This window comes from Colletotrichum karsti, assembly GCF_011947395.1.
Source record: "Colletotrichum karsti strain CkLH20 chromosome Unknown Scaffold68, whole genome shotgun sequence".
Classification (NCBI taxonomy): Eukaryota; Fungi; Ascomycota; class Sordariomycetes; order Glomerellales; family Glomerellaceae; genus Colletotrichum; species Colletotrichum karsti.
In genome coordinates, this window is record NW_024065968.1 from 106084 (window position 1) to 120156 (window position 14073).

A 14073-nucleotide genomic window follows, 5' to 3' on the forward strand; every position below is an offset into this window, starting at 1 on the left:
AGACTTTGACGGAGACTAAAACGTAGATCGCAAAGTCTCGTTTCGTTAATCTCATCTTTTAGCCCCAAAGAAGCTCAACAACTACCCCCGTTGGGCACTTTTGGAGCCGCGTCTCGCAGTCTTTATGCCGGCCATCTGCAGGTACAGCAAGTATCGTTAGCCTGTGAGGGTTTTCTGTACGTAGTACGTCGGCACCACCAAACTGCCTTGCCTTCCTGGCCTGCCATGACCTCATGGACGGAAGACGGGATGCAGCGGCAGCCTCCGCTCCAAAGAAGCGCATCAGAAAGCCCCGCGGCCGCGGCTTGCGCACCAAGACGGGCTGGTAAGTTTTCTTTCCCGTCATCTCATCTCCACATCCGGGCTCTCGATCCGTGAACCAACCCAACTGACATCGGACCTGCAGCTTGACCTGCCGCGAGCGGCACAAGAAGTGCGACGAGAAACAACCGGTTTGCGGCCCATGCAGCATCTCCTCTCGTCACTGTGTCTTCCCTCAAATCGCGCAAGATGGCACCGCTGCCGGCAGGCAAGCGAGTCCCTCAGTCTCCGTCACGGAACCTCCGCGGACGCGTTACCGGCGCGTTGCGGAGACCCAGTCTCGCGTCAATGACGCAACGTCCGACTCCACGGCGGTGACTGAGTCAACGACGCCCGCGTCCCTCGTCACCGTCACCCAGCCCGCCGCGCCTCCGGTGTCCCAGCCGGCAGACGACTTCAACGCACCGTTCGTAAGCCAGCCGCCCGCTTCGGCCGGGCTCACGCTCGGCGATGTCTACAGCTACTCTCCCGAGACCGTCGCATCCGAGCTGTGGACCACCGACTTGGCATCGACCCGGTGGCTCGGTCTGCTCGCCACGGACGCAGCTCAGGCCGACAGCGGCTTCTCACTCGCTCCTAGCCCTGCTCCGGAGGATGAGGAGCAACGACGCGCGACGACCCTGCATAGCCCACCCGACGCGAGTAAACTCTCGTCTCGGCTGAGAGAGGTCTCGGACCCGGAACGCAAGACTTGGCAGGCCGATCGGAACATCAAGCTGACCAACCGCGAGGCCGTTCTCTTCCGGCACTTCACGGAGCGATCGTCGCGCTGGCTTGATTTCTTGGATCCTGGCAATCACTTCTCCACTTATGCAGTCCGCTTAGCCCTGCGGAATGCAGGTCTCATGAATGCCATCTTGGCTCTGTCGGCCAAGCATCTGTCCAAGCTGGAGGGGGCGCTCTCGGGATTGGCTCCCGCCGACGCGAGTCCAGCGCAGGTTTCCGACGGCGAGTGGATTCGGTACTACTACGAGACCCTGCGCTACGTGCAGGAGGCTTTAGCTTACACCAGCTATACCAACTCGGAAGAACTAAACGCCACGGCCATCATCATCTCGGCCTATGAGATGCTCGACGAGTCCGATGGGAGGGGTAACTGGCAAAGACATCTCAAAGGCGTCTTCTGGATCCAGCGGTCTCAGGACGTCAACGGCTGCTCCGGTGGCCTCCGTCAGGCTATTTGGTGGTGTTGGTTGAAGCAAGATATCTGGTCCGCCTTCCGAGAGAAGAGACGTTGTCTCAGCTTCTGGGCGCCATACAAGGAGTATCATGAGCTCGACCAACACGAGCTCGCTCACCAGGCCATATATCTTCTCTCGCAAGCGGTAAACTTTTGTGCGGATTCCCGGATGGCCGAGGCGGCAGCAGTCCCTGATCCTGCGGCCACGGCGAACAGATTACGTTCTGGAAACGAGCTGCTTACAACCTTGGAGCGATGGAGGTTGCATCTCGGCAATGAGTTCAAGCCTCTTCCATCCCCGAGGGACCCCTCCGACGTTTTCACTCCGCTCTGGGTTCACCCACCCGAGTTTGGCGTTGCGCTACAGGCCTACTGTTTTGCGCGAATACTCATTCTCCTTCACAGCCCGATGCCCTCGGGATTCAACGGGTTTTTGAAGATGCAGCGCTCTTTGTCAGAGGCCGTCGACATGATCTGCGGCATAGCTATGGAGCTGAAAGACGAAGGCTGTCAAGTGCTTTCTGCGCAGTGTCTGTACGGCGCCGGCCTCTGCGTTCAGGAACCCGCGAAGAGGGAAAAGATTCTTTTCTTGATGGAGCAAAGCGAGGAAAGGGTCGGGTGGACGCCGATGGCTACCTGGCGAGACGATTTAAGACACGCGTGGGCGGACGCCGACACCAAGAGTCCGGATGCCACCCGCTGACGATTTCAACGCATGTACAACATATACCCCATGTCTATTCTGGTATCATTCATATCTATTTTCTTTTTCGTTCCCACCCAAAAGCAATATACATCAAGTGTGCGGCAGGAATTATGCCTTGCCGGCAGATTTGCACACATCCATCTGCCACTCCGTCAACTTTTGTGCCTCCTTGACACCCTGCTCCAGCAATGTTGTGAGACCCATGGTCGGGGCGTTCTTCTGAAGGTGGACCAGGTAGTCGTCCAGAACCAGCTTATTGACGTTGACCTTTGAGACGCCGCCGCGAATACACGTCTGCATCAGGTCCTCGGGGAAGTCGTTCGTTCCGTGGAGCACAATGCGAACTCTGCCCGCAGCCTTGGCGCGGATCTTCTCTAGCCTGCATCGCCCAGTAAGTCAAACATTCCATGAAATTTCAAATCAATAGAACAAAATACGAACCTGTCAAACTCCAAGACGGGGCCCCGGGCACCGTACTCGCCATGCACGTTACCAAACGCAGGCGCCAAGAAGTCGATACCCGTCGCAATGAAGTCCTCAACCTGCTCCTCGGTCGTCAAAGCGCCCTCCAGGTCCGCCGTGTCCGCAATACCGTCCTCGCCGCCCTCAATGCGACCGGGCTCGGCCTCGGTCGCGATGCCCCTCGCGTGGCAGTACGCGACGAGCTCCTTGGTCTTGGCCAGGTTCTCCTCCATCTCGTAGTGGCTCATGTCGACCATGATGGAGTCGAAGGGGAGGTTGTCGGCGGCGTGGCGGATCATGGCCTCGTCCTGGGCGTGGTCGAGGTGGATGGCGACGGGGACGGAGGCGGACTTGGCGGCGAGGGCGGCGGCGTGGACGAGGAGGCCGTCGGAGAAGGTGATGGCCCAGGGGAAAACTTGGATGATGAGCGGGCTGCGCTTGGCCTCGGCGGAGCGGATGAAGGAGAGGATGTTCTCGAGGTTGTAGGCGATGGGCGCCACGACGCCGTACTGGCCCTCCTCGGCGGCCTTGAGGATCTGGTAGGTCTTGTTCTTGGTCGGGTCCCACGTCATTGTGAATGTGATTGTGATGCTTCTCGATGATATGAGTCTGTGATGTTTCAATTGAGGTGTATTGCCTCTCGTTTGTAGTAGATGACTTGCAGAACAAACAGCTAAACGGCGTTTCTCAGATACAGTATTCAAGGTTGGTTTCTAATGTTCGAGATATGACTGGCGGTTCCTTGCACGTCAACATTAAATCTGAGCTCGAGACTCGATCGAACAACCCCTCCATCCGACCCCGCGACGGCTTCCACCCCGCGTCGCGTCTCCCGCCATGCTCCATGGATGTGGCTTGTAAACCATGAAGCCGAATCGCGGGGCTTAGGCCGGGCCACGACACGCGGTCAACCCGCAGGCTTACGCCCCACCCGGCCACGATGCGCGGACTCGTGATCCCTGTCCCGTCGTGGTATGGGTAGCATCGACATCGGGCGACCGAATGGAGCTTCGTGACGAGTATCGTGCATGTCCAAGAGAAGTCGGATGGACGATCGCGTATGTAGGCCGCAGAATGCAATCGTATAGAAGAAGCTGCCGACGAGGGCCGCGGACGGCTCTCTAGCATCAAATCGAAACCGAACACAACCGTCCTCTTAGCCCATTTCAGCAAAATCACTCCAAATACCCCCTTTCACCTACACACACTTCTCAACCCCTGTCCCCAAAAATGCCTGGTCTGCGTATTGCTCTCGGCGGCGACGAAGCCGGCTTCGGCTACAAGGCCACCATCACCAAGGACCTGGAGAAGGACCCGCGCGTGGCCTCCGTCGTCGACGTCGGTCCCTCCTCCGAGTCCGACAAGACGGCCTACTCGACCTACGCCATCACGGCCGCCGAGAAGGTCGCGAGCGGCGAGGTCGACCGCGCCATCCTCATCTGCGGCACCGGCCTCGGCGTCGCCATCTCCGCCAACAAGGTCCCCGGCGTCCGCGCCGTGACCGCCCACGACAGCTTCTCCGTCGAGAGGGCCATCAAGAGCAACAACGCCCAGGTGCTGTGCCTCGGCCAGCGCGTCATCGGTATCGAGCTCGCCAGGAGGCTCGTCACCGAGTGGCTGGGTTACGAGTTCGACCTCGTGAGTAAAACCCTGAGTTGTTTTGCGATGCGGTACTGACGATGACTTTTCAAGAACTCTGCTTCCGCGGCCAAGGTCAAGGTTATTGATGACTACGACGCCAAGACGAAGGTGTCTTCTGCCGCATGAATGATTTGATGATATAGAGGTCTACAAATGAATAATGAAAAGCATTTTGATTGAAAGCAACTCGGGTCGTCTTCGCAATCTCCTCTCTCTGTGAATATCCCGAGAACTTGCTCACGAAAATGCTACTCCTTGAGCCTAGAGAAGAATGACGAGTAAGAGTGAATGAGCCTTTTTCACCAGAGAACCGACGGTTTTGCAGAATTCTAGCAGCTTCAACTCTGGGTGTGGACATCAAACGCAAGTTCTCAAACCTAATATTTTGCCATGTGAGGAAACTATTAGAACCTGATTAAACGAGACAAATCTCGTCAGCTTCACTAAAATCAAACACGCGCATACTCATGTTCCCAATAGATCTGATGACGATGACAACGGGAGATTCATGCGAATAGCAAAGATGTTCACGGTTTTCACGAAGTGTCTCATCTACGACGCATCTTGACTATTAGTCCAAGTAGTAAAGTTCATGCAACCAGGACAAGTTGACAACCCCAGACCCAACCTGTATGTCGGCTGAGTGGTTCGATTGGTCCCGAGGCCTGAATGAGAAACCCTCGGAGATACTGATCCAGTCAAGCCAAGTTCCGGTGACCCGGTCAGCCCGTCTTACAGACATGGACACTCCGAAGCACCCCGAGTGTAGTTGTAGACCTCGGAGTTCAAGCAATTTCAGCCAAAGACGATACATTCAGCCGTACGCGAGGTCAGGGGTAAAGGGGGCTATTCCAACTACGGATGTTAACGCCACTAATCACGCCGGCTTCACCCCATGGTGTATATGATTGTTGCATAAGAGCGTGTCGACGACGGCCTGGACAAGTCCTGCATGAATCATCAGGGGTCGTATTACGGAAAGGAAGCCGATGTTGCGGAGAAGATGCAGTAGGCAGCTGCTCCCATGTCAGTTCCTGCAGGTGTTCCGTGGCCATGGATGTGGGATCTTGGGCAGATATCAAACGTTGTGTTCTGATTGTGGCTGACGCAGTCCGCAACTTGTAGTGTTTATGGCCAAAAGCGGATATGTTAATGGTTCCAATATTACCTCCAGTTGTTATTATTTAGTCAAGTTGTTTCTTCACTTTATTGCTGATCAACATTGTAATTTCTTGTGGCGTGATCATCTGGTGTAGTCTTCAAGTTGCCGTCTTTGGTATTATGTAAAACTAAGCTCTTCTTTGAAATGTGTTATGATGGCTTTGTGAACCCTTTTCTGCCGGGTCATCAAGCTACAACTTTCATCTCAGAAGATAATGCTTCATCTCATCCGCTAAGCCTGCCGAGAAGCCATGGTTTCGGCAAAAGGAATACGTACGAAGCCAACTGGCGCTTTTGAGAGCATTAACGACTACATTGAAGGATAGAAGTCGGGTCACTCCACGAAACGAACTCTCTTGGACGGACGTTGATCATGGAAGTGACTGGAATCTCATGAAGGCAGGAGCGGTGGACAGCGACCTGATGTTGACAAGAGCTCATTTCCACTACTCAATACTGTATCTTAAGGCATTGGACGAAGGGGGTGGTTGTCAAACGAAAAATGTCATTGAGTCTATTGCTTTCATGTCTACGTTCATTTTTTCCCATCCCTTAGCCCAAAAAGTGGTATCACAAGTCCAATTACCAAGCGCCAACAATACCCGCAATAGGGATATCAATACCAGTCGTGTAAGTCGCAGTCTCGCTAAGCAGGTAGACGTACGCACCGCCCAGCTCCTGGGGCAGAGCCAGGCGGGGCATACCGCCGTAGTACTTCATCTTGGTGTCCCAGTCGGGAGAGGTCTCGACGTAGTAGGTCAAGGCGGTCTTGACGAAGCCGGGAGAGATGGAGTTGACACGGATGCCGTGCTGAGCCCACTCCATGGCCAGGGTGTGCGTCATGTTGCGGATAGCACCCTTGGTGGCACCGTAGGGAGCAGAGGGAGCAGCCTATATAGTCTTGTTAGTCCCGTGAATATCCAAGAATCTGCGATTTAGGGAATTACTCACGCGGTTGGGTCTGTAAGAGGTCATGGAGGCAGTGAAGACGATGCTGCCCTTGCAGCCGAGTCTGATGAACGTCCTCGCGGCAGCGGTGGCGCAGTTCCAGGAGCCGGTAACGTTGAGCTTGAAGAGGAAGTCGAACTGCTCAGGGGTGAAGTCGAGAGCGGGCTGGTGCTTGGTGGCGCCGGCGTTGGCAACCATGCCGTCGAAACGGCCCTTGGCGTCAACAATGGCGTTGATGGCGCCCTCGACGCTCTTGTAGTCGGTGACATCGGCATGCTGGAAGTCGAGCTTGCCGGGGAAGCGCTTGCTCAGAGCGGCGAAGTCATCACCGGGGGAGGAGATGTCCAAGCTGTAGACGGCGGCGGCGTCGTTGACGAGGCAGACCTCAGCGATACCCAGACCGATACCCTGGTTGGCACCAGAGACTTTCCGAAAATGTCAGTACGTCTTGCAGATTTCCACGTGATCTTTGTGGGAGGTGGAAACTCACTGGCGATGACCTTGTCCTTCAGGGAGACCTTGAAGTCATGGCCCTCCTGGGGGATGGTAGAGAGGTACTGAGGGGCCTCGCCGTTGCCGTTCTGAGCCATTTTGAATGATTAGGTGAGTTTGTTCAATAAGTGTAAAGTTACGAGTGAATGCTGAAAGCAAGTATCGTTGGTATAAGAAAAGATCGTGTGTGTACAAAACAAGCTTGGTTTGAGATGTAGCCGTGGCCTCAACATCACGGGAAAGTTTTCCGCGTCTTAAGTATGCCGTCGGGGGTTCCTGGAATCGGCCGCAAACCGCAGTCGGCGGAAACGCCCGTGGGGCCGTTTGCATGATCGTGGTCCGAAGCCGTGATGTCCGCGACGCGCGATTCAGACATGCGGGTTGGACCTCCGCCGTCCTGCAGTGTGCTACTGCATACCTGAACTCCATACTGGCTCCCGATGACGCGCTTCTGCATTGAGACTTAGAGGTCAGCTGAAGCGCGGTGTGAAGTTCTCTGACAGTTTGCCCACCGTCGCCACCCAGCAACATCCATGTCAGCGTGAGGCCGCGAGGCGCGGCTCTCAACTCATGCATCACGACTTAGCCGCGAGAGAGTTGCACGAGACGCGGCTCACCTCTCCGCAACTCCACGTTTTCAACTTAGCGCAACTCGTCTTCAACCAACAACTCGACGGAGATAAATGACTCTTGCACCCTGCCCCGTAGTTCCCACCATCCTCGAGACGCGGTTTTGCGCACTTGACCACAACATGCCCAAAAAACCTGCGCTACGAGATGCTCTGCCCGGCACGCCTCCCCGGACCCCGCAGAATTCCGGAAGTTCATCTCAACCCCAGTTTCCCCCAGACTGGGGATTTCGGGAGGAACTCTACCAATTACACTAGCCTGCACACCGAATGCTCGAGTCGGGTTAGATGGTACGATCAACGCGCATAACCCAGGCATAACAGGTAGGCCTCCATATTAATGGATGCAGCGTGTACATGCGGATAAGCACACAGCAAAAGAGGGAGAGAGGACGTGCAACTCTTGTGACCAAGGCAGCAACCTCGTTCTTACGACCGACCGCTCCTTGTATCCGGGCACACCGTACGTAATACAACTCCTCGGCCGAGCGAAGACATTTCAAGCACACACATACGTCTACTTAAGAACTCTTGAGTTGCCAATTGAGTTGGCTCTTGCTTTTCTATCCCCTGGCACTTCGTTGGCAACCCTTCTTTTTCTTGTTGGCTTTGTGGTTGGTCTTTCCTCAGACAACTTCAAGAACTCCCAGCCCCCAACTCAACGTTGCATCTTGGCCGCCTTTTTCGAATCGCAATCATGGACAAGAACGACATGACTACCGACCAGCATGAAGAACATGCCATCGGCAAGGACTTGGACCTCCCTGTCGACGACTATGTCCCGGGCAGCGACGAGGAGAAGAAGCTCGTCAGGAAAATTGATATGGTTAGGAAGCCGTTTCATCTACCCATTGACACCTGCTGACTTCCCCGGATAGTATCTTCTTCCCTTGATGTGGATCATGTACCTTCTTTCCTACATGGACAGAACGAAGTAAGTTGAATTTAGGATTGGGTAGTGTTATGTGACGCAAAGGAGGCTGACCCCTTTTCCCCTACCGCAGCATCGGAAACGCCAAGATCGCCGGCATGGACAAAGACCTCGGTCTCGACTCTGATAGATACTCGATCGCCCTTATCGTCTTCTTCATCGGATACGTCGTCTTCGAAGTTCCGTCCAACATGGTTCTCACCCGAACGCGCCCCAGTCTCTACCTTCCCGGTATCATGGCTGCTTGGGGCTCTGTTACGATTGGCATGGCCTTTTGCCCCACCTACGAGGCTCTCGTCGGTTTCCGTGTCGTGTAGGTTGCCAGTTGATGATGATACAAGGGTTTTCTTTTTGCTAATAGTGGATGTCTTCCACAGCATGGGATGTCTCGAATCTGGATTTGCTCCTGGTATCCTTCTCCTGCTTTCCTCGTGGTACAAGAAGGAAGAGCAGAGCAAGCGTTTCGCGGTCTACATCTCGGCTGCCATTCTCAGCGGTGCCTTCGGTGGTCTCCTCGCCGGAGCCATCACCGGCGGCCTGCATGACGTCCATGGCATTGCCGGATGGCGCTGGTTGTTCGTTGTCGAGGGTGCTGCTACTGTCGGTGCCGCCTGCGTCGCCTTCTTCGTTCTTCCCGACTTCCCCGCGACGACCTCGAAGCTCAAGTTCAACGACAAGGAGCGCGCGTTGGCCATCCGGAGACTTCAGAGCGACGAGCAGGCTCTGCGTGGCGAGGAAGAGCCTATCCTTGGTCACTGGGCTGCCTTCAAGCTTGCCATGGCGAACTGGAGGACTTGGCTCTTTGTTGTAGGCTACATGGTAAGTCCACACCGATGATGACACTATCGAGTCGTCGTTTGCTAACCACCACAAAACAGGCCATCGTCGGTTCTTCCACCCTGTCCTACTTCTACCCTACTCTCGTCAGCGGTCTCGGTTACGCGTCGACCCAGGCTCAGTACATGACCGTGCCCATCTTCGCCGTCGCGTTCGTCATCACCGCGATCGTCGGATACTTCGCCGACAAGCACAGCCAGCTGCGTGGCCTGATCCTTACCGTCATGATGAGCGTTGCCATGATTTGCTCCATCATCATCTGCGGCGTCTACAACTTCAAGGCTCGCTACGCCCTTCTCGTCATCATGGCTTCCGGTCTCTGGGCCTCGAACGCTCTTGCCCTCTCGTACGCCTCCGTCAGCTTCGGCAACATGTCCAACGAGACCAAGGCCGTAGCGCTTGCCTTCGTCAACGCTATGGGTAACCTTGCCCAGATCTACGGCGCCTACCTCTTCCCTTCCAAGGATGCTCCCAAGTACCTCATGGGCTTCGGTGTCATCAGCGGCATGTGCTTCACGGGTGTGGCTTCGTACCTTGCCCTTCACATCTTTTTGCGCAGGTCGCGCTCTTAAGCGCATGTTTTGCCGAGAAAAGGCTCTCGAAATGCAGGAAATGTAGTCAATTGCCAGGTGTATTGGCAGCTTCGTTGTGATTATTTAGGTTGATACCCACTACAAATACAAGCCACTGATGAAGGCTTAAATGCTTCTCAATCTTCTGATATGCTGGTGAATATGGATTGATTCAAAGTCAACATCTACTGTACAAATGGAAGCAAGCATGCGACTAGTCAGTGGTGCTCCTGCCCGTTTCGTCATTGAACTGCCTAGGTATTTCAGAGATGAGATATTGATTTCGACGGTGCGCTCCATGATACCTCGAAAGACCAGACAACCCTGGTCGTTCGAGCACAATTTTCACTACTGCTGCTGCCTGTCCCTTTGTCAAAGTGTTTTCCTTCATAATTATCTCCTGCCTCAGGAGCTACCTAGGCACTTGCCCTTTTCGACTTTTGCATCTCACCTTCTGGGTCTAAGGTAGGAAGAATCTTTTCACGCTCGGACATCCTCCGCTCAACAACTTCCTTCTTCTTCCGACAGCCGGGTACATCTACCGACTTTTCGCTTTCGCATCTTCTTCTGTCCATCACCTACGGAACAACTCGGAGGATAACGGTGAATTTCTTTTTTCAGCCATCGTAGGTAAGTCCCACCTTCCCATTTTATGACATCACATTGCTCATCAAGTTGAATTTACAGCTCCATTCGGAACACAACACAACAACGCCCCTGCCACAATCCGTGATGGACCCGCAGTTGGACGGACGTGTCGTCCCCACACGCTACGACGACCTCACCGATCACCAGAAGCGCTGCTGCGACAACATCATCACCCGTCTCCCGAAGGTCAACCGATCGGGCAAAGTCATTGACGAAGAGGGTCGAAAGCTCTTCTGGGATGTCGTCTTCCAGGACTAGAAATCCCCGTGGAAGTACGAGCTGCCCCAGAAGCTGCAAAGCTGCCCCTTTCAGACCAAGGGCATTGCGCTTGGTAATCTCACGCAAGACAGCCCGCCTCCGATCAAGAGAGTCCGGGCCAAGCGGGCCAGAAAACCCCCGAAGAATAAAAAGCTGCCTGACACAGCGGCTTCACCAAAGAACAAGAAACCACAGAAGGCCAAGAAGCGGCAGAAGGCCAACACACCGCCAACGTGTGACACGATCCCCGAGATCAAGATCACAGCGGCCACGCCGGAGTTCATGCCGAATGAAATACTTGCCCCTTCAAGTGTCAGTATTCCTGTTGAGCGTCGTGCTGGCGCCCAGATCTGGGTGGTACCCCGGCCGACCTGGAAGACTGGTATAATTGGTTTCGACTGTGTGGACCGCGAGAATGGCCGCGTCAATCAAGAAGAAGTCACATTGTTCCCTGGAACATCATGGACCAGCGCCAAAGTCGAGACAATCGTCGATACCGACATTCTCGAGCTGGAAAGGGCGGGAGCTTACAACTTTGACGTGGCCGTTTTCTACGCCAAGGCGCAGTTACTCAATCATCTGAATGCAACAGCCGAACATGAAAGCCATAATCAGACTGAGGATGACCAATGCCGTGGTTGTGTCATTCACGATGCGGCTGATATGGAGGACTTCGTCGAGATCCGGCTGCTAGGCGACTTGGCCATGGCCAACAAAGAACTTCGCGATGCCTATATCGCAAGTGAGAGACGGAAGCGGTGTTGCTCATACACTTGAGTCGACACCGAAGAGTGTTTGGCCGGGAAGAAACGGAGGTTTGTCATTCTTCCTCTCCTGAAAGTTAATTCATGTACTTACCAATCACACAGTTACTGAGAACCCTGGATTGCGTGTTTCTAGACTTCGGTCGCCTTGAACTATACGAATATGGACCGAGGGAGAATAAAACAGTAACGATTTTGGAGCAAACAGCAACACGAGAACTGTCAACGAAGGACATATTCATGACTTATTACTTGAAGCATGCAAACTGGATCAGGGGTTCAACTCCGAAGAACATAATTTAGACACTCACTAAATGGTCATACCCAGTAGGCTGCTTTCAACGCCGAATAGATGTCTAGGAAGGTCTTCCCATAGCATTGGCAATTTCTTTGGTCAAGTTACAAGTGCATACAATCGCTTCAAACCACCATTCCAGCCAGCTGTACCTCATATGGTTCGTTTATGTTTCGCATCAGCATCGGCTTGCAAACTCCGTTGAATCTGCTGTACTACTTGCAAAATCTCCTGCTGCCCCTGTATCACGCCCATAACCTTTCTTTCCTCTTCCATCCCCTGCAACACTCTCTTCTGATCTTTGAGCATGTTAGCCATCTTCCGCTGCTCAACTTGCATCTCTACAACCCGGCTGCTTGTCTTCCACATCTCCAAGCGATGTTGATAATCCACTTCGAGACGTACAGCATCTGAGATACATCGTATTTTTGCGGTGACATTCTGAAGCGAATTCTGGACATCCAACGCAGGGGCAATGAGCCATCTGAAACTATCTGAGCTTTTCAGGTCGTGGACCTTCAGCAGGGTTTTCGTAACGTCCAAACCCTCCATGTACAATTCCTCGACTAAGCGGGTGAGTTTGGGGTTTGGATAAAGGACTTGCTCGCGATGACACATCTCGATTGCTTCGGACATTTCTTCCATAGCTTCAATCAGGAAGTTGAAGTACCTGTCTCCCTGTAACAACTGTCAGCTATTGAAAGTTTGTTTGGCACAATTTCATACCTGACCGTGCACAATGAAAGTTAAGATCAGTCTCAGACAGTCTGAGATCACCCCTTCATATTTTGTTGGAATGAAGCTAGCTAGAATCGGAAAATACTTCACTCTTTCTGCGAAGTCTGCAAATTCAGGCGAGAGTTTTGGCCATTGCTCCAAGACACTTTCCCAAGAGGTTGTGCTGTCCATGATAGAAGTTGTGACCTCATCGCGTTGAAAAGAGCTGTTTCGCATTAAATCGGCGAATTTATTGAAGTCGATGCGAGACTGTTCGAGACGTTCAATTGTCAAGTCGCTCAGCTTTGGTTCTGTTGGAAATGGATGGTCTGCTGAAAACGCCTCTAGCACAGGTTTGGATGAGGAGCTGCCGGCAGTCAAAGACTCTGATAGATCAGTGAGTCGGGTTTCGCCGCGTATATGTGTATCTTTGGCTAGCTGTAGAAACTCTTTCGCGCTATTTTGCAGCACGACGGCGTATTGCTGCAGTTCTTGCAATAGTTCGTTACGAGCAACTGACTCGGTCTTGCTTCTCTCATTCGTCTCGTGTACTTCAAGTGAGACGATCTCCAATTTATCACGGATGAGTGCTGTGCCTTTGCTTCGAGGCGTCAAATTGGTTCGACATCGCCGGCAGGAGAGGTGCTCACCCGGTTGTTGTGGCAATAGCAATGCTCAGTAAGCCCTGCGCTCTCTGAAGCTTCTGAGTGAACGCCTCGATCTTCTCCTCACTAAGCACAAATTTGGTCTTGCGCACAGCCTTCTTGAAGAACGACGAGCTCGTAGAAGGGTCAAGGCTCTCGATGAAAGACAACTGAAGGGCGAATTCGAGCTTGCAATCCTCAAGAGTGCGCTGTACGATGCTGAGCTTCAGTCCGTCATGTATATGGAAACTCGAGCTGATGTGTCTTCGCAGATAGTCCTGGGTATCCTCGAACACCACGCGCGTCTGCTCCAGCGCCAGCAGGTAATCCAAGATGTCTTTCGGTGCATCATGCACGGTTTTGAAAAAGTCGTAGATTTTGATGCTCAATCCGATCACTATTTGAGAGAGTGCCAAAATCGTTCCGGGGTCCATTGCGTCTCGAGTTACCCTTAGTTGAGGGTGGAAGAACGATCATCAGCCCGGGCTGATGTAGTTCCTATGAGCAGAAGAAAATGGAAATGAGGGGAAATCCGGTGTATTGTTTGCTTGGCTAATGCGGTAAACTATTTTATGTAATAGAAAGGCGCATGCACATTGGTTCAGCGTGGGGAGGCAGCCGATCTAGCTGGATGGATGTGCGGATTACGGCCCATTGGGCATGATTACCCCGACACACACACCAGAAGCTGTAGTGAGGCACACGTCATCCAGTCAAGTGTTGCTGACATCCTTGGGTGCCTTAGGTAGACTTTTGTCGGAGTCATATCCATAGCGGACTAGGTTCGCTGTGAAGGCCGGAGCCTTGTCACCCAAGTTGCGATAATTGAATGGTTTCATATATGCATACGTTGCAAGAAATAAAAGA

The 14073-nt window shown here is 53.4% G+C and overlaps 7 protein-coding genes across 7 annotated transcripts; 4 read left to right on the forward strand and 3 right to left on the reverse strand.

The window, feature by feature from the left end:
* Positions 1 to 233: 233 nt before the first annotated feature.
* CkaCkLH20_12963 (uncharacterized protein) lies at positions 234 to 2204 on the forward strand (the record flags this gene model as incomplete). Its single annotated transcript, XM_038895674.1, has 2 exons — positions 234 to 325; positions 407 to 2204. 2 exons carry the CDS (start codon positions 234 to 236, stop codon positions 2202 to 2204), a joined length of 1890 nt encoding a protein of 629 aa, XP_038739031.1.
* A 111-nt stretch (positions 2205 to 2315) lies between these two features.
* On the reverse strand, positions 2316 to 3241 carry CkaCkLH20_12964 (fructose-bisphosphate; the record flags this gene model as incomplete). Its single annotated transcript, XM_038895675.1, has 2 exons — positions 2316 to 2586; positions 2649 to 3241. 2 exons carry the CDS (start codon positions 3239 to 3241, stop codon positions 2316 to 2318), a joined length of 864 nt encoding a protein of 287 aa, XP_038739032.1.
* A 658-nt stretch (positions 3242 to 3899) lies between these two features.
* On the forward strand, positions 3900 to 4436 carry CkaCkLH20_12965 (ribose 5-phosphate isomerase; the record flags this gene model as incomplete). The annotated part of the gene is made up of 2 exons (XM_038895676.1): positions 3900 to 4307; positions 4362 to 4436. The coding sequence occupies 2 exons, from the start codon at positions 3900 to 3902 to the stop codon at positions 4434 to 4436; spliced, it is 483 nt and encodes a 160-aa protein (XP_038739033.1).
* A 1617-nt stretch (positions 4437 to 6053) lies between these two features.
* On the reverse strand, positions 6054 to 7009 carry CkaCkLH20_12966 (putative short-chain dehydrogenase; the record flags this gene model as incomplete). Its single annotated transcript, XM_038895677.1, has 3 exons — positions 6054 to 6362; positions 6423 to 6844; positions 6910 to 7009. 3 exons carry the CDS (start codon positions 7007 to 7009, stop codon positions 6054 to 6056), a joined length of 831 nt encoding a protein of 276 aa, XP_038739034.1.
* A 1228-nt stretch (positions 7010 to 8237) lies between these two features.
* CkaCkLH20_12967 (vitamin H transporter) lies at positions 8238 to 9880 on the forward strand (the record flags this gene model as incomplete). Its single annotated transcript, XM_038895678.1, has 5 exons — positions 8238 to 8366; positions 8419 to 8474; positions 8545 to 8784; positions 8849 to 9290; positions 9350 to 9880. 5 exons carry the CDS (start codon positions 8238 to 8240, stop codon positions 9878 to 9880), a joined length of 1398 nt encoding a protein of 465 aa, XP_038739035.1.
* A 732-nt stretch (positions 9881 to 10612) lies between these two features.
* Positions 10613 to 11563, forward strand: CkaCkLH20_12968 (uncharacterized protein; the record flags this gene model as incomplete). Its single annotated transcript, XM_038895679.1, has 2 exons — positions 10613 to 10768; positions 10817 to 11563. The coding sequence occupies 2 exons, from the start codon at positions 10613 to 10615 to the stop codon at positions 11561 to 11563; spliced, it is 903 nt and encodes a 300-aa protein (XP_038739036.1).
* A 1645-nt stretch (positions 11564 to 13208) lies between these two features.
* On the reverse strand, positions 13209 to 13640 carry CkaCkLH20_12969 (uncharacterized protein; the record flags this gene model as incomplete). The annotated part of the gene is made up of 1 exon (XM_038895680.1): positions 13209 to 13640. One exon carries the CDS (start codon positions 13638 to 13640, stop codon positions 13209 to 13211), a length of 432 nt encoding a protein of 143 aa, XP_038739037.1.
* Positions 13641 to 14073: the final 433 nt, after the last annotated feature.